At 44.8% G+C, this 17,579-nt stretch overlaps 1 protein-coding gene across 10 annotated transcripts in view; it reads left to right on the forward strand.

Annotated features, from left to right (window-relative positions):
• GRIP2 (glutamate receptor interacting protein 2) overlaps positions 1-17,579 on the forward strand; it is a 267,188-nt gene that overhangs the window by 230,846 nt on the left and 18,763 nt on the right. For all 10 annotated transcript variants that reach the window (XR_005258352.1, XM_038148767.1, XM_038148765.1 and 7 more), the window contains exons 13-17: positions 2,900-3,045; positions 3,661-3,741; positions 12,032-12,098; positions 12,954-13,099; positions 13,390-13,534. Coding sequence is in view for 9 of the 10 variants with exons in the window: in XM_038148767.1 (XP_038004695.1) it covers positions 2,900-3,045; positions 3,661-3,741; positions 12,032-12,098; positions 12,954-13,099; positions 13,390-13,534 (585 nt within the window). In the remaining variant the exon portion in view is untranslated. The remainder of the gene's footprint in view (positions 1-2,899; positions 3,046-3,660; positions 3,742-12,031; positions 12,099-12,953; positions 13,100-13,389; positions 13,535-17,579) is intronic.

Raw genomic sequence — 17,579 nt, forward strand, 5'->3', positions numbered from 1 at the left:
GCCTCAGGGGCATGGAAGGGCACAAGGGATGAGTTTCTGCATCCAGCAGTGTGGCCATGATCACAGCTGCTTCCCCCACTGCTGGAGTGACCATGCAGATGTGGATGATGCTGAGTGAGCTCCTCAGTGTATATCCTGCCCAAGGCTTGAATATGTGCTGCTCTGTATCAAACGAGACACCTCTGCTGCTGTCTTTAAGCCCAAGAAATGAGTCATGGCAAAATGCAAATCTGTTCTACCCCAGGGAGATATTTCCATCATGGACTCCAGCACATCCATAGTGCTGTCTTTCACTCCACGAGATGCCTGTACTCCTGTTCTTTCTGATTTTAGGACGCTTCTGCTCCCATAGTCTGAAAACACTTTTTAGGTGCTGATGTTAGACTGAGCATCTCTGAGACAAATGCCTTCTCTTTGGAAAAACTGTGAAGATTCTTGTAGGATCCTATGGCAGAGCAAAGGAGAGCTCTGCAAGACCCTTGCCCCCCAGGCTCCACTCCCAATGCATGGACACATAACAGCTGGAGATGGATGTCTCTGGAATGATCCTGAAGGGTTAACAGGAGATGTCAGGCCTCCTTGTACTTGGCAGAGGAAGCCAGAAGGTTGTGGCATCACACCACAAACTTTTACAAACCTGCAAGACCAGGGCTTAAACAACTGTGATTAACTGAGGCTAATAATAAAAGAAATAAAATACCTCTGACCTGGTAGAGCTGTTGGCTGTAAAAGACTCAGGCAAATGCACCTTGAGTGAAAATCCATGAGAAATGGCTGTTTTGGGAGAAGGCAGCTCTGGTGGGAAAGCTGGCAAACGTTTGCTTTGATGCAGTGTAAAAGTATCCTATGAGCTCCCAGCCCTAGTGGCTGAAAGAGTGGTGCTAAAGTGGATTGTGTCCCTGTGTGAGCTTGAGATGACAGTGATGTCTGAGCGATGCAGCTGTTGGTCTCTCCTTTGCAAAAGGTGCACTGCCAGGATAACAAGAGACCTCTTGGTGACAGAGGAGTCATCTCTGTTGTACTCGGTGCCATCTTCTTATTTATGAGCTGATGTTTCTATATGGCTGCATAGCCACAAGTCTAGTAAAGGACTGTAATTAAACTTGATGTGATTTATTCACAAGGGTGGGTTCATTTATACATCATGGAGTTGTCTGTCCTAATCCAAGAATCCTTGGACAAACAGCTCTGAATTTGCATCTCATAAAGTGGCCAGCATTTTTCCATGGACGGCATGCACTCAGGCAGAAGTGTGAACATACCTTCCTACCAGTGAAAGAACCTCCCTGAGCTCTCTCTAAACTTGTTCATATCTCAGCTTTTGATGGGCCACTGGCACAAGCTGTTGTGCTTGTTAATTTTTCTTGAATTCAGACGTGCGTGCTTTTTCTTGATAACTCGGCCTTTCATACACATCTTGTTGTTTGGACATGAATAATACAATCAAGTGTCTGTTGTCTTTGATGCCTTTGTGTGCCTGGAAGCTGTGGTGCTGTGTTTTCTTACAGCTGAATTGGGTGTGAGTGATGAAGAGTGACTGGAAGGTTTAGTAGAAAACACGCTGTCTTCTGTGAGGTGTCTCTGAAAGAAAGGGGAAGACAAAGATGTGTTTGATGATTAAACAGAAAGGGAATAAAGATTCTCTGGAGAAGGCTTAAAACAGGCTAACTAATGTCTTCTGGAGAATCTTTGTGATAAAATAACTTCACATTTTGAGGGAAACCTTAGACTTGATGTCATAACCCTAAACCTCTTTTGAAGACCACTCTGTAGCTTATGTTAGTGATGAGTGAAGGGTGGTTTCCCAGGCTCTGATCTAGTGGACAGCCAGGTGATAAGTGGAAAGTCTAAAAAGATGTAGTTAAAGGGAACAACTGATAGAGGAGAAGGAAGATGAGCAATTTCCCATGGTTGCAGGGAGCACTGCAGTCTTGTTTTTGTAGAGCCATGGGCCAGCCCAGGTGGAAGCTGACTGAGATGATGTGGGAGATAACTTGGAAGATCATCTTGCTGGTGTTGCAGTATATGTAAAAAAAAAAGGGGAGCGTGGGTGGATACTGAATGTAGGAATGTGTGAAAAACACCTTGCTTATAAATGCAGGGGGGTCCCAAGAGACAAACTGTGCTGTAGCAGTACATCTCCAACATAGCCCTGCCATCAATATTCTCCTTCCAAAGTAAAAATCCTGCTGATCTCTGTTCCTGGAGAAAGTGGGTCTAAAGCAGGAGCCCCAAAGAGTCTGTTGTGGTTATATTGTCAGGCCATCACACTGGAATAATATTGGCCTTTCAAGGCAGTTAAAAACTATCGCCGTACATTTGGCTTCCAGAAATGCAATTAGAAAGGATAAATTATTATCTAATTTGCTGAGACATTTCAGTGAGTTTATTGGATTGTAGCTTCAGTATTTGCCATGAACTAAGTAGAGGAATCTGTGCAATTTTCAATGCCATTAGTTTGTGTTCCAGAGGGTGCAGGTGCATGAGAAGAGGGGTTTGTGGTTAGATAGGGAAAGAAGTCACATTCCCTTGCGTTTATCATTCTCACCTCTCAGCCATGGTATTGATTTTTAGAAGGGCGAGGGTTACTTTTTATCCCCCTTGGTTGTTGCAAAAAATGTGACCAGAAATGGCTATTTAGGAGCAAAGTATGTTTAAACTTTAGGAACCAACAAAGGTTTACCTTGTGCCTTTCCAGGGACCCTGGGACAGGCACAGCAAAACAAGTTATTTTCTCTTTGGGGCCACCTCTGCAGAATATGTCAGTACTTTGTGTGTCTTGTAACAGATTTGCCTGGCAAAAGTAACTCATGGCTGCTTGTGGGGTTGTTTTCTTCCTCCTTCCCTCTTTTTCCTTGTCTCCTTGTTCCGTTCCCTCTTTTCCCACTGTGAACTGCAGGTGTGGACTGCTGCAAGTAGGAGACAGAGTCCTTTCCATCAATGGCATCGCGACGGAGGACGGGACCATGGAGGAGGCCAACCAGCTCCTGCGCGACGCGGCGCTCACCAACAAAGTGGTGCTCGAGATCGAATTCGATGTTGCAGGTACGTTCCCAAAGGAGCTGCTGCTCCTTTCTGCTCGTAGGACTCTGCCAGTGCCTTTGCCAACCCTGTATTCACCAGGCTCAGAGGGAAGAGTGAGAAACCCTGTAAGGACCTTCTCCATTTCTTGTTGTTCTCTAACATGCACTGAGGTGGAGGGTTCTTCTGATCCTTTCATAAATGTTCTGTGCTCATTGCTTGGCTGAGATAAGCCTAAGGAGTAGATGAAGAGGACACACTTTAAATATTTGCTCATTAATAGGAATAATATTCATGTTCATTTATGCCTTGAAGCCAGGAGGGAGCCAAATCTATAGGCCAGGGGTAAAGTGCAGTTTTGTATTAAATCTTTTTTAAGATTTAATTTACATTGACAGAGCTGTTTCAGTTTTGAAATAAAGTGTGATGTGAGCACTTCAACTTGATGTTCAGAGCATGTATTTGTAATGAGAATCCAAATTTCAACCTGAAGTCCATGGGGCCTCAGATAACCTTATTTGAACCAATAAAGCAGTGCTTTATAGGCTTGTTTTCTTGGTTCCAAAGAAAGCATCCATGCAACTGAAAATTCTCTTTTTTCTCCTTTTTTTTCTTTTTTGTTTGTTTTTTGCTTTATAGAGTCTGTCATACCCAGCAGCGGTACTTTCCATGTTAAATTGCCCAAGAAAAGAGGTGTAGAGCTTGGAATTACAATCAGCTGTAAGTATTGCTCAGACTTGCAGTAGCAGTTGCAAGAGCCTCTGCTTTCCACACAGGCATTTTAGAGGACTCAACAGAGAGATAAGATCATGTGGGGTTTCCGTGGCACTCCAGTGCTCGTGATTTATCCCAGAATGAATCAGATGTGTGGTTCCTGCCTCCATGAGCTAGCAGCTGCAGGGAAAGGCAGCTGCATGAAGGGTTGGGACAAAGGATGTGTCTCCACTGATCACTTGATCTGTGGTGCAGAATTATGTTATGTGTAATATTATTTTTATTTCCTTGCTCACACTTGTATTATGTTCTTTTTAAAAAGAATTGCCTGGGTCTGGTGGGACCCTTGCAAAAAGAGGTGGAGGGACAAGAACTAGTAAGAGGTAAACCCCACAGGTTGAAGGGTAGAGAGGGGAAACTGCTAAGAGGAGGAGCATGAAGAGGGTGGTTGGTTTTAGAGACAGGTGAAGGCACTTTAAATTCCAGGGTTTGTCAGAAATTGTTTTGTTTACAAGCTCAAGCCATGCAGAAGGGGAGCCATGTGCCAGGACTTGGTGTGCACTGAGAGAAGAGAACATAAACCTTTTTCCTTCTTTTCTCTCTTCTCTGCTCACTCTTGATTAATTATCTCTGTTTCCCTTCTGAGCATGTTTTTCCTTTAAAAATCTTTTGGCCATGCTGTCAGGGGATGATATAGGCAGATCCACCCCAAGTTTCTGGCTAACCTGGGGTCTTGTTATGTAAGTGAATTTTTCCTGTATGGCAAACACATGCAGGTCTCGGATCACTCATTCCTCTCTCACTTCTGGGAAAAGTGAGTTGAATCATCTGAAGTTTGCCATGCCCAGAGACTGCCACCACCTCTGATCTGAAGCAGAGCAGCTTGTGAGACTGCGATAATGGGATCTTTGTCTGAGCCCTCAGGAGCACGGACCCAGCTGTGTCTGGGGAATGGAGTTGCAAGGGACACTTGAAAACTAGGTTTCATTAAAAGAGAAGCTATGGTAATTACCTCTTGACATTTACTGCATTAGTTAGAGAGTTAATTGGAGGTGTTCTGGTCTAAGTGGGATGATTCTCAGGAGTGACTGGAACATTGACAGGATGATGCCTTTGCACCTGGTGATATTTCTTGTCCCTCTTCTCAGCTTTCCCTATTCGTGCCACAAGGACAATCCTGAGAAATAACAGCACAGTATTTAACATTTGCCTTGGTAGCAGTTACTGTCTGAAGGCATCAAAGTGCTTTCTGAAAGCAGCAGGCTGTCTGTGATGGCATTTCACTGGCGGGGAGCAGTGCATGGTGCAGACTGTGCTGGGTTCCAACCTGCTGCCCAGCCACTGCCTTGGCATTCCAGCCTCAGGGAGCAACCCAGGATATGGATCTGGTAGCAAAAACTGGCTTGAGCAAGGCCCTATTAAGTTTCAAAGTTTAGTTTATGTCTGGGGCTAGAGAGTAAAATGAACTTGGGAGCTGCTGGCAAGAACAGAAGTTTTTATTTGTGAAGTCTTATTTGAACGGGATCTGCTTCAGATGTGCATTTACACTTCAAACATATTTTTATGTTGGAAAGGTTTTCATTTCAAATCTGTTAAGTGATTTCACACACTTTTTTTGAAATCACTGCTAATAGAAAGGAAGTGACCCCTGGGTTTTAAATAGATGCCCATTATTCAACTACAAAGCAGCTTTTTAACACTATAATTGATTTGATCTTTTTGATTGCTGAGCATGTTTGTAGGACATTGTTTAAGTAATGCACATGCATAAACCTAAAATATATTGCAGTTACTTCCTGAGTCAAAGCCAAAATTATACTTAGAAATGGAGAAAAAGGCACTCAGAAAACGTGGTGGGCAAGGATGAAATTCAAGCTTAATCCTCATTTTGTTTTCACATATTAGTCTATATAATCCTATGTCCATATGATCCTTAGCAAATTAGATCATCATTTTTTCACTTTGCCTCTGACCAGGCAGATAAATATACCAGTTTCAAACATTAAAACCAAAGCAAGCAGCCTTATGTTAAGTACTTCCTTCAGAGACATGATGTGCATGCAGGAGTGTGATGCAAGCAGCAAAAGAATAGAGGTAAAAATAACCCTTCTCTGTTTTGCTCAGTTCCTTTCCTCTCAGTTCTGCTGACTTGAGTGTTTGTGTAGATCTAGAAACAGCTTTCACAGCTTTCTTTCTGATGTGGAAAAGTGTATAACTACTGTTTTAAAGGAGAGGACTTGGTTTACTGGCCTCTTGCATTGGATTCCTGTTCCCTACTCTGTAAAACTGGAGCAGCTTGAGTAGACGACAAGGTGAAGGGGTCAGAAGAAGATCCACTGCACTGTCATGGCCACAGAATTGGGTTTATTCATGAACTTTATAGTCTGGCTACACTTCAGATGTAAGATGAGTTGCTTTCATTGAGTTTTACCTCTTGGCTTCTGCTGGCTTCTCTGTAGTTAATTCCTCTGCCTAGGAAGGTTTGCCTCTGCCTTCTTAAATGGGGAGAAGGTGTTACGACCTCATCAGAGGAGCACTACAGAAATAAATGTGATCAAGTTCTTGCTGTGCTGTGGCTTTCAGAGCTAACTGGGAGATGGACTAGGTAAAGGGTGGGGTGAGAGCAGGATTCTTGATGGATGTGTTGGAAGAATTCATGAAATGGAGCTGGCTGTAGGAGGAGCCGTAAATCTGCTGTAAATGCTCATAAAAGGGCTGAAAACCCAGGAGATTTGTGTATGAGGAGGGCAGATGCTGCTGGTTTTGGGATGAGCATGCAGAGAGGGGCTGTACTTGTTCCTGGTGAGGGGCAGGTGTTTGCTGAGGCCATTTAACCTTTCAGAGATCTCAGGGTTTTTCAGGAAGAGAAGGCTTGGGCTGGATGAGTCTCCAGCTGTGGTCTGAGAGCATGGACGGGTTTCTTCCCCCTGCTCAAACACAGTGTGGCAAAGGGACACAGCAAATCAAAATGCATGGTGGAATTACATGCATATAGCATTATTTCCCTTTCTATTCCTCAAAGGATGAGTACAAAATCCAAGGGGTGAGCCTCTCACTGACAGTGCTTTGAACTCCTGAGGAATCTCTGTGCCCTCAAGCATCATTTCAGTCTCCTCAATATGCTAAATGACATACACTGAAGCTGCCATGTGTGTGCTGCTCCATGCACTTTGTCCAGAGGTGAAGGGATACAAAGCCAGCTAAACTCTCATTTTCTCTGTGCTCCAGTACCTCAGCCTCTGTCCCAGAGAAAAAGGCATTTGATTGTAGAGTAGCTGCTCTGGCTGAAGAACAGAGCATGCTCCTTTCTGCTCCAAGAGCTCTGAAGCCTACCTGTTTGCAGCAACCTCTGGGGCTCTGGATGGTGAGGATGCAAATGCTGGTAAACTGAGAGTTTTGATGTGAAGATTTGACCCTTGTTAGCCTGAACTACCCATCTCCATTAGCACAACTCATGCCTCAAATGCTCTGATCTTGCTGGCTGCATCCAGTTCTAATGATGCAGTTACGCCTTTGAAGGTTTTCTGTAAATCTCTTACAAATTAAAATCTCCAGCAGTGAGAAGCTAATAGCCACGTATTCTCATATGTTCAATACCTCACCTCTTAAAATAAGGTATAGATTTGTTATTCCCCTCTGCAAAATGATAGTTGATTACACAAAAGATTACCTTTTATGTTCAGAGTTAGGGATTTTTTTCCTGTCTCAAATATCCTCTCCAAGGGCTGGTTGTGACATTCACTGTAGGGTAGAGATGTGTTGCTGTTGCTGTTTAAAGAGATACTGAAATTGCCATTAATTTTAGATATGCATTAATGCTTTATATAGCTTGTTTATCAAATTACCTTTATATATCTTAACAAATCAATTCCTGTGCCCTTGGTGTGAAGCACTGCAGATAAGGAGAAGGCAGTATATCTGCTTGCAGGTGATAAAACCAGAATTTGGGTAGATAGATAACTTTGATTAAGTCGCTTAAGCAGTGTAATCACTGTCCTAGTGAGAAGATGGATCTCTGAGCCAAGCAAATCTGGTTTTGCTGGCTCTGTATTAGCCTGTGCCCTGCCACCAGCCCAGGCGAGCGTGTCTGCAGGCGGGGCAGGCTCAGCAGCCACCTGTCCTGCCCCCTCACTCACACTACAGCTGATTCACTCCAGTGCTTTTATCCTGGTGGGATATCCTGATCTGGTTTTGCTGCCTGGAGATTGTGAAAGGAAAAGGATCTGTGATGAGGCAGATATCCTGCTGGAGGCACTGATAATTTATGCACCTGCTGCTAAACTTAATGAATGATAGAGGAAAAAGTTGGGTACTGAGGATTTGATTTTCACTGCTGTTCTTTGTAATCAATTCTGATTCACTTTTTTCCCTCTTCTCATTCCTTAGCTATCCTGAGATTATTTGGTTTCTGATTTTGTTATTTCCAATTTAAAAATGCTTCTTACTTAAATGCATTCTTATGACATTATTACAATTTCTTTAATTACACATTGGCAGTGTTGCTTTGGCTTGGTCAATAATGAAGGGCATTTTTAACAGGTTTGATGCCTGTGAAATATGTGCTGGTGCTCCTTGGAGGGGAATAATTTACCAGTACAAGTCATTATGCATTCTATTAAAAACACAAACTGGACATGTGTTCCTGGCCTCGTCATCCATCACAGTGCAAACACTGAGTTAGCCACAGTCCCAGCAGAGAGACTGAAAGCAATTTATAAAAAGTAAATAACAGTATTGATCAATTCACCTTTTTATCACTGCCCTGTCACCACTGCCAAGCAGTGTTTTCATTGTGAGTTTCTTCCCCACCACATGCTTCTACCTTTACCAGCTGTTGATTTATGGAGCCTTCTCTGGGCCACTGGAGCAGATTTAAACTATCTTTTGTACTGGTAAATCCACCAAAAATACAAATGGATCTGAAAAAGAGCCTGTTTCCACCTGCAGTGGCTGGGCCTGGCAGTGAGCATGGGTTTCTGCACGCCAGCTCCTGCCTCCATCTCTTCCCTTGGCTTCCTTTGCTGCCATCTCCATTTCACACACAGGAGAGCAAAACCCAGAGGCAAGGCTGAGTGTCCAAACTGTGTCTTCCTGCAGCAGAGTTCCCAAGACAATGTCCTTTGAAGAGATATAACCACATTAACAGCAGAAATGAATGGATAAGGAGGCTTTATTCATCTGTGCAAATGTCTTGATGCCAAAGACCACAGCCCTAATAATGATGTACTTTAGGTTGGTGCTGTTTTAATTGCAGACAAATTGGAAATTATCTATTCAAAATATCACCAGGGATTCATGTATCTAATGTCTCTGACCTCTGCTGAGCCACCCCTTCAGTGAAATTGCAGCTCTCTCACTGTCAGACAGGCAGCTGTTGCACGGAGAAACATTGTCACCCTGTGTGAATGGCCCAGGATGGTTAAAAATGTGGTTCTCAGGGGTGCTCAGGGCAACCTGATCCCAGCAGACGGACAGGAAGCCCATCTGGACACTCTGCTGGGGTGCCAGGAAGGCTTTGGGATGCCAAAGGTTAATTAATGGAGTCAGTAACTGCAGGTTTTTGGAATGAACAACAAGCCTTTTGTTCTGTGCTGTGAGATTTCATTATCTTAACCTTGTATCTTATGCCTCTTGAGAGAACATGGTTATTCATTAAGTCTCTCTAACTTACCCTTCAGAGTTGATGGTTTTATAAAGCCTTTGCATTTTACATTAAGTAATTTTGTAATGTGATGATCCCCCATCCCTGGAAGTGTTCAAGGACAGGTTGGGTGGAGTTTTAAGCAACCTGGTCTAGTGGAAGGTGTCCCTGTTCCATGAGCAGAACTAGATATCTTTAAGATCCTTCTGATCCAAGTGTTTCTATAATGATTCTGTGATGAAAATTTAGAATTTTTTACATTTACAAGGGCTGCAATTTATTAAAGTTTGTGTTGTCTGTTGGTAGGGACAGTTGTATGCAGTTGCATATGGCTCTTCCATTTAACTCAGGTCTCAAGAAAATCCATTCTGAGAGCAAAATGTCTAAAAAAACCCTGCAAACAAAACCCAGAATGATTTTTCCTTAAAACTTGCTTTGTTCTCTAATGGATAAAGCACTTGGTTTGTTACCCTTGCTTCTGTCATGGGAAGCTTGTGCTGTGTTCAGTGCTGACACCAACTGTGGAGCTGCAGAAGGACAAGGTCTTGTTCTCTGCTCAGAGGCTGACTGTGTGCAGGATCCCCCCACGTGTCACAGGACTTGCAGGGCAGACACTGAGATAAACATAAATTCTGCAGAGCTCGAGGCATGTTGTTGTCTGTGCTTGCTTGCTTGCTGTTTTTTTCCCCCCTCCCTCTTTGCTCTCTTGGTGTTCGTGATCTCTGGACATGTTGTTGAGCTGTGGCTTGGTCAGGTTAGAGATGGCCATCCCAGCTCACCACCAGGACAGGTTAGGATCCTCCCTAACCCCTTTCTGTCACACTGCCTCTGCTTTGAAACTAGTAAACAAACCATGCACTGAAAAGTAATTTTGCTAACCTGGATTGTTTTGACAGAACCAGGCTAGGGAGTGATTAAACATGCAGCAATGCCACCTGACCCAGGGCTTAGGGTGTGCTCACAGGGTCTGCCCTCACTGCTGCTTGAACACCACTCTGTACACCTCTGTCAGCAGCAAATATATGTCCTACACTGAAAAGGAGAGCAACAGTAATAATTATCAGAATGATACATCTCAATCCCTGTGCTGTTCGTCCCTGGTGTGTGGCCTTCTCAGTCAGTGTGGGGATTTCTGCATTGTTTTTACCTGAACCCCACCCTTATTCCCACTGCTCAGCTTTGCCCAGTGTCTCTTGTCCTGACTGCTGTCTGCTCCATGCTGTGGACAGGCTGAATATAGGCACAAGCCCTCTGGGAATCTCCACAACATATCTTCCTCCCTTAGATCTGCAGACAGAAGCACAACATGAGTGTCCAGTCCAAAATTGTCTGGTACCAGGCTCCAGTAAAACATGGGGAAAAGAATTCCTCCAGGCTCTGTACCATTCAGCAGTCACATTGCTGTGACTATTATAAAATCAGTCACAGTCTGCTTTTTGCTGTCTGACCTCACTGTGGTTCTCAGCCCTGCCACAACTGAGATTGGCTGTAATTTTTCTCTCTTTAGTACAGAAGGTTTGGTTATTTCTAGGAGAGGATATCCTTAAAGGTGTTGGGTTAGACATATATTTTTAAATCTCATAAATGAATATAAACAACAGAAAAATCTAGAGCAGAGAGGTTGGTAAACACTTACTATGTCTGACTTTCTGGGTGCTCTCTAACTGCTGTTCAGGCAGGTGGATCTCTGTGTGTTTGGTGCCACGTGCCTCACAGATATTTTAATCTCTGCCCTGCACCTGATATGTTCAAAGGCTGTGAGTTTCTTTCTTCCCACACAGTTTTTGTGAGAAGCTGAGAAGCTCTGTCAACTTCAAATGAGGCAATGCAATTCCCATAGCAAGGCAAGAGGGAAGGATGCAGGGTGGAATGGATGCTCTTTCTTGGTGTATGTTTGGCGTGTGCATGACGAGGAGGTCAGGAGAGTTTGAGTCATAAATCTCTCTTGGGTATCTCAGGAGAGAAGCAGGTCTTGCAGGCAAGTCTGAAAATGTAAATGCTCCCAGAGATGCGTATTTGCATCTCGTGGGCTGAAAAACTTATCAGGGTCAGCCAGGAGATAAGAGTTAGAAACCACCCACCCCTTCCAGCTCCAGCACAAACCACCCCTGATTCATCTGGTTGTATGATTAAGTGCCCTAGAGAGATGAACCAGCTGAAAAACTGAGCTTTTTCCCTGGGTTATTTTCCACCTGGAAAATTTCACAGCCCACTTTACTTGAAGAACACAGAAATGCTTGTATGGAGCACAGGGCAGAGCTGGATGATCTCCAGGCAGCAGTGCTAATTCTGACTGCAGCCATGGCCTTTGATTCCCTTCTCTTGTGTGTGAGGGGTAGTGAGGGTAGTGCTGGGATTGGCAGTGCCACCTCTTCCTGTTGGACACCTCTTGCTGCTGGACACCACATGTCCTCTCCTTCAGGAGTCCAAAGGAAATTTAACATGGGCAAAGGGCAACCAACAAACTGCAGGGATTTATTTATTATTTTTCTTTCTTTCTGGAGAGGCTTCCAGAATTCAACTGTGAAGCGTCATTTTGTTATGGGAATATAAATCCCCTTTCGTTATGGCTGCTTCTCCCCATTAACCATCCACCATACCCATCCCAGACAGCAAACTCACCACCAGGCTTTGTACCATGTGTCTCTTTTGCAGCTGCAAGCAGAAAGCTTGGGGATCCTTTGATCATCTCTGACATCAAGAAAGGGAGTGTAGCCCACAGGTGAGTGCAGGATTTTCCATCTGTCAAACCCATTGCAAAATGGCCTTCCATGAATGTCTGCCAGAGAAGCTGAATGTAGCCCAAGCAGTAGCACTGCTTTGGATGTAGCACAAGCAGTAGCACTTGGGTTTGGATATTTCCAGAATCCAAGGAGATCTCAGCACTAGAGGTTTTTCTTAGACCACAGTAGGGTTTGCAATAAAAAATGTCTGAATTGAAGCGAATAGAGTTGAGCTAATGCAGAAGATGACCAGGGCACTGGTTTAGATGTCTGCTGAGTCTCTAGGAGATGGATGTTAAGCATTTAAGAGCATGTGGTAAAGGGCTTCATATATCCCAGGAGGTGCTATGGCTCATCAGGTAGTTTGCCATGTCTCAGCTCCTGCTTTGGTGAACAGAGTGAGTGAATTGTGGGCACTGGTGGAGAACTGTGCAAATACCTCAGGATTTATTGACTTCCCCTCTGATCCCAACACCTCATAGCAAGGCGTTCAGAGGAATTTAGTGTGTCTGTATTGCTTATTTCCAAGAGTGCTCACACAAGAGTTTCTGTAAGGGGTAGAATATCTGTCAGTTAAACATTAGGCATTTTCAGGGTTATGGGTTACCCAGGATATTTATCTAATTTATGTATTTATCTATCTTCCTAGCTGGTTCTGTCTAGATACATGCTGTACACAAACTACCTCTCTGTAAAATTACAAGTGTCCCAGACTCAGCTCATGGTTGTTTTCCGGAAAAGATCAAGGGCAGCAAAAAGTTAATATTGTCATTTCCACTGCAGAAGTGAATGTGTTGTGGGATCTGAAAGGCAAATACAAATGTACTCTTAGTTTTCTTTTCCTCTCCATGTAGAACTGGCACCTTGGAGCCGGGAGACAAGCTGCTAGCCATTGATAACATCCGACTCGACAATTGCTCAATGGAGGATGCTGTGCAGATTTTAAGGCAGTGTGAAGACCTGGTCAAATTGAAGATTAGGAAGGATGAAGATAACTCTGGTACAGAAATACTGATGCAAACTGGTGCCTGTCCACTGTAATGACATTTCCCAGTAGGTAGTGCAAACTAACAAAGATAAGGGCTGCTGCTATCCAGTCACCACTTTCCAATTGATTATAGTCTATTTTTGTTATTCTGCCCTTAAGTGATGTCTGGAAGGTTAAAATCCTATTTGGTATGAGTGTCACTGAAGACTTCTGGCTTTTGCTTCTAGAGGCTGCAAGTCTTTCCTATGACTGTTTTTATTTGGGAAATGACAAGAATTCAGCATTCCTGTTTTCTCTTTCAGACGAGCAGGAGACAACTGGTGCTATTATCTACACGGTGGAGCTGAAGCGATATGGAGGCCCTTTGGGCATAACCATCTCTGGGACAGAGGAACCTTTTGATCCTATTGTCATTTCAGGCTTGACTAAACGAGGGCTGGCAGAGAGGTGAGGTTTGGGGACAGAGCAGTTGAATTTATTTGAGAAGGGGTCTTGAACCATGCCAGGTTTCTTCTGCTGTCATGAACTCTTCTTTGGTGTCTTAGTCTGCTAAGGAGGAAAGGTGCTCTGAAGGTACCCAGTGACATGAAGCAGTGGCGGGGGCTGTGCTGCTGGGGCAATGAGAGAGACACTTCAGGAAAAGTCAGACTCAGTGAGTCAGGTGAATTCTGCAGCCAGAAATACATATTTATTTGTCCCTCTTCCATAGGGGTGCTTCCTGGCCATGCACACCTTATGTCAGGAGAGTGCCCAGCCTGCCTATGAAACCACCATAGACTCTGTCCAGGACTCCCCTGTTGCTAATCTGCCTTATGGCCATTGCAGTGGTGTGTCCTGCTGAAACCAGGGATCTCAGATGTATTCTGACTTGTCTTTGCTTGTTGCTCACTGTGTTACATGTGAGGTATCTCAGTGCAGGTTGGCATGCCCAAGCATCAGGCATTTATATTGATGAATGTAGGAGCAGATTTACCTTCAGCCACTGGAGAGGTTCCTGTGTGCCTGGGTCTGAATATATGTGGATGTGTGTGATTTAAAGGATCAGGACATTCCTGAGAGTATAAGATGGAGCTGAGTCATACACTCTATCTTAATTAATCTTTCTGTACGGGAGCTGTGACTTGTAAATAGATCATTTCAGCAGCCCTGACTCATGCTTCTCTGAGGGTCTCTTACTTTGTGCTGCCTGACAGGCAGAACAACAACAACAAAAAAAACCCCTGAACAAACTGCTGTAAAGTGCAAGACCTTGGAGATGTTTGACGGCAGATTTGGCCTTTTGTTTTTTTCTGTTTCAAGACCACGCTCTGTCTTAGCTGGACTGTGAAACAGCTCAATGTCCTTTACTGCATGGGGTCCCCAGAGCTCTCAGCACACTGCTGTGCATTTCCATTGCTTCCCTTTGGTGCGGAATGCAGAAGATCTGTGTCTCCTGGGAAGGAAGGAGATGGTCTTAGTCATTAGTGATTCTTCTCGCTGGGGATTTTATATCACTGCCTGCCACCCTAGGGTTTGATCTTCTTCCTTATAAAATAGTAGCCACAGAGTAGCCAAGGCTTTTCTACGTACCACTTCTGTACTGTACCTGCAACCCAGCATGAGAGAGGTTAAGAACAGCCAGCTCAAATGCTGTCAGGTGTCAGAAGATAAAATTGTATTTTTGTTGATCTCAGTTCCCTTTGCAATTCCACGGCTGTTCCTCCTTTGAACTCGGACGCACCTCGGTGACTGCTGCATCCGGAAACGTAGTGCAGGCGAGTGCTGCAGCACCACTGAATTTTGATCAGGAGCAAGCAGCCAGTGAGGAATGAAAAGCCTTGTGAGAAGAGTGATGGAGCTGTTCAGCATGCTCACTGTGGCTGAGTAGCAGATAACAGCATGGGGACAGGGCAGCACAAGGATGTCTCTGGGTAACCTTGGCTCCCTGTGGGGAGGGCGAGGAGCACTGGGATGAAGGCTGCTTGCAGGAAAGGTGCATTTTTTCCTCCTGTGACTGAGAGAAAGGGAATGACTTGACCTTGTCAAGGGAAGAGGGCTGCTCCTAGTGTTATTCTAAATTGTCGCTTTCCTGATGTCTCTACCACAGAGGCCCTTAGCCAGGCTCTGATTGAAGGATGGGGATTTAAATCCAAATCCATGCTCTTGCTGGAGCACAGAACATGGTTCGGTAGCACTGACATGGGGTGGACCTGATCCCAGTGTCTGATAACAGGAATCCATGGGCCATTCTTGTAGAGGCACAAGTGAAAGTCGGCACTGCATTTTGGGCTGCTGGCAGTGGGGGAGGCAGGGTGTCCTCTAGGATCTGTCACACATCTGTCTGTGGGTGACAGGCTGCCTAATTCAAAAAGGCTTCAGAGTCAGGTGATTTAGGTTTTATCTTGACCTGGAACTTTCTTTCCCCTCGTGTTTGATCTGACAGAAACCTACAAAAGCAACTCAGGCTGTTAGAGTGGTGTGGAGCTGTGGCTCTCTCCCATGTTACTGTCTGTGTTGTAATGGTTCTCCAAGAGCAATTTTTGGCTATTTATGACATTTTAAAGTGCCAGACCAGCCTTCTTTTGTGCCACCTACTCATGTAGATGGGGGTGGCTGTAGGAGAGTTTGGTCTAGGACTATCCAGCACCAAGCCATGCTGGCAGGGAGAAGAAGGAATGGTAACTCTACCCATGTGTCACGTTAATCCCTACAACATGCATGCAGCCACCTCTTCCCCAGTGCTTGCTGAGAAGTTCTAGCAGCCCCTTTTACACCTTCCCACTTACCTGTTACTCAGTTCTGTTCTTGCATGTCCCCTCTGAGCAAGAAGGGGTATGCAGCCCATGGCTCCTTGGGCTGCTTTGTGTTTGAGGTGAGTTAAGGACTGTTGGTAGTAATGGAGAGGCATGAGGGTCACTAGCTGGAAACTGCTTTCTCTGTCAGTCCTGCTCACCTTCTGTCTGCATGGCCTCACAGGGGGGACCCTGAGAGGACTGGACTTTGGTTTGCTTTCTCACCTTTGAAGAAAAATACCTGGCTGAATGTGACCTTTCTCTTTAATTGTTTCTGTATTTTTTCTTGCTGAGAGACTTTCACAGTTACTGCAGAGCTGTCATGTTGTTCAGGGCTGGGTGATTGGGCTGGTGTCTTGGATGGATATGTCCCCATGCTGGGTTCAGGATTCAGCAGGAAACCCTAGAATGCTGAAACACTGCAGTGAGAAAAGGATCTTCTGTAAACTGCCAGGAGTTCAGCTTGATTTTTTTTACTTCAATAGATGAAACTTTTAAGACAAATCCTCTGGTCCCAGTTTCATCTGTAATTTGTTTGAATGCAGAAATGTTTGTTTCCCTGACAGCTTTTCCAGGCTGATTTGGGTGGGACAAGACGGACATCTAGTGGCTGATGGGATCATCATGGCACTGCTGAGTAGCTCAGCAGCAGCAGAGGCTGCAGCCTGAGCAGTCCTGCCCTCTGCTTGGCTGCATTTCCTGATTTGATGTACTTACAGTGGAAGTTTCACAGCAGTGTGTCTACAGAACTTTGATATTTTGGGGAAAGCCAAGCAGCTGTTTTGCCTGCCTTGATATATCAAATTCCAGTTCTGCAGGAACTGTCTCAGTCCAGTTTGGAGATGCAACCTGAGGGAGACAAGTTGACAAAAAGCCAAAAAGGACAAAAAGATACTGCAGTGCAGATTTGCATCTCCTTCTGACTCCATCACAGCGGTTCCTGGTAGCAGAACCTCCTGCAGTACTGGAGGAGGAGGTGGTTGCTGCTCTTGTGTGCTGGCATTTGGGAGCTGGAGTGTGAGTTTGGGAAGCTCAGTCCAGCCAGTGGCAAGTGTGAGCTCCAGCCTTGGCAGTGGCTGTGGCAGTGGACACATCCTGCCCTGCCTGCTCTTCCCAGAGCTTCACTGGGAAGAGGTAAAGAGAGCTTTTGTCTGTGAGCAGACAGAAGGGAAGGATGGGGAAGGGGGAAGAATTGCCAGGATTTGTTAGTTTCCTCATGCCTGTTGCTGAAGCCTGAGGATTTGTCTAGGTGAGAGCAATAGCCAGTGCTGGAAAGTGGCTGAGCAATAAAACACATCCTCTTCCTGAGCTGGTGGAGGAAGTTACAGGGGTGTAGCTGAGTAGGGTGAGCTTTAAGCACATCATTAACTGCAGCTGGTTCAGCTCATGCTTGCACACACATGAGCAATTTTGTTGAGCTGTTTCGGTTTGGGTTTTTTCCAATAGGTTTCTAGGTTTGTCTCATAATTTCTCTCCATCAGGATGAACATGTCCTTCAGTTCCATGTTTGATGACTGTGTTGGACTCCACATACGGAAAATGCTTGTGCTTTTGACCCCATTGCATTGAAGTGTTTTGTCTCTAAGCTGGTCTGCATTCCCAGTTCCCAAGGGGCCTGGGATTTGAGGAGGTCATTTGTTCCCCTGTGTGTTTGTATGTCTGTGCACATGGAAGCTGGGGAGGATCAAGATTCTTGGTGTGTGGTGAAGAGGAAGTCACAG

This window comes from Motacilla alba, chromosome 12 (assembly GCF_015832195.1).
Source record: "Motacilla alba alba isolate MOTALB_02 chromosome 12, Motacilla_alba_V1.0_pri, whole genome shotgun sequence".
NCBI classification, from domain to species: domain Eukaryota; kingdom Metazoa; phylum Chordata; class Aves; order Passeriformes; family Motacillidae; genus Motacilla; species Motacilla alba.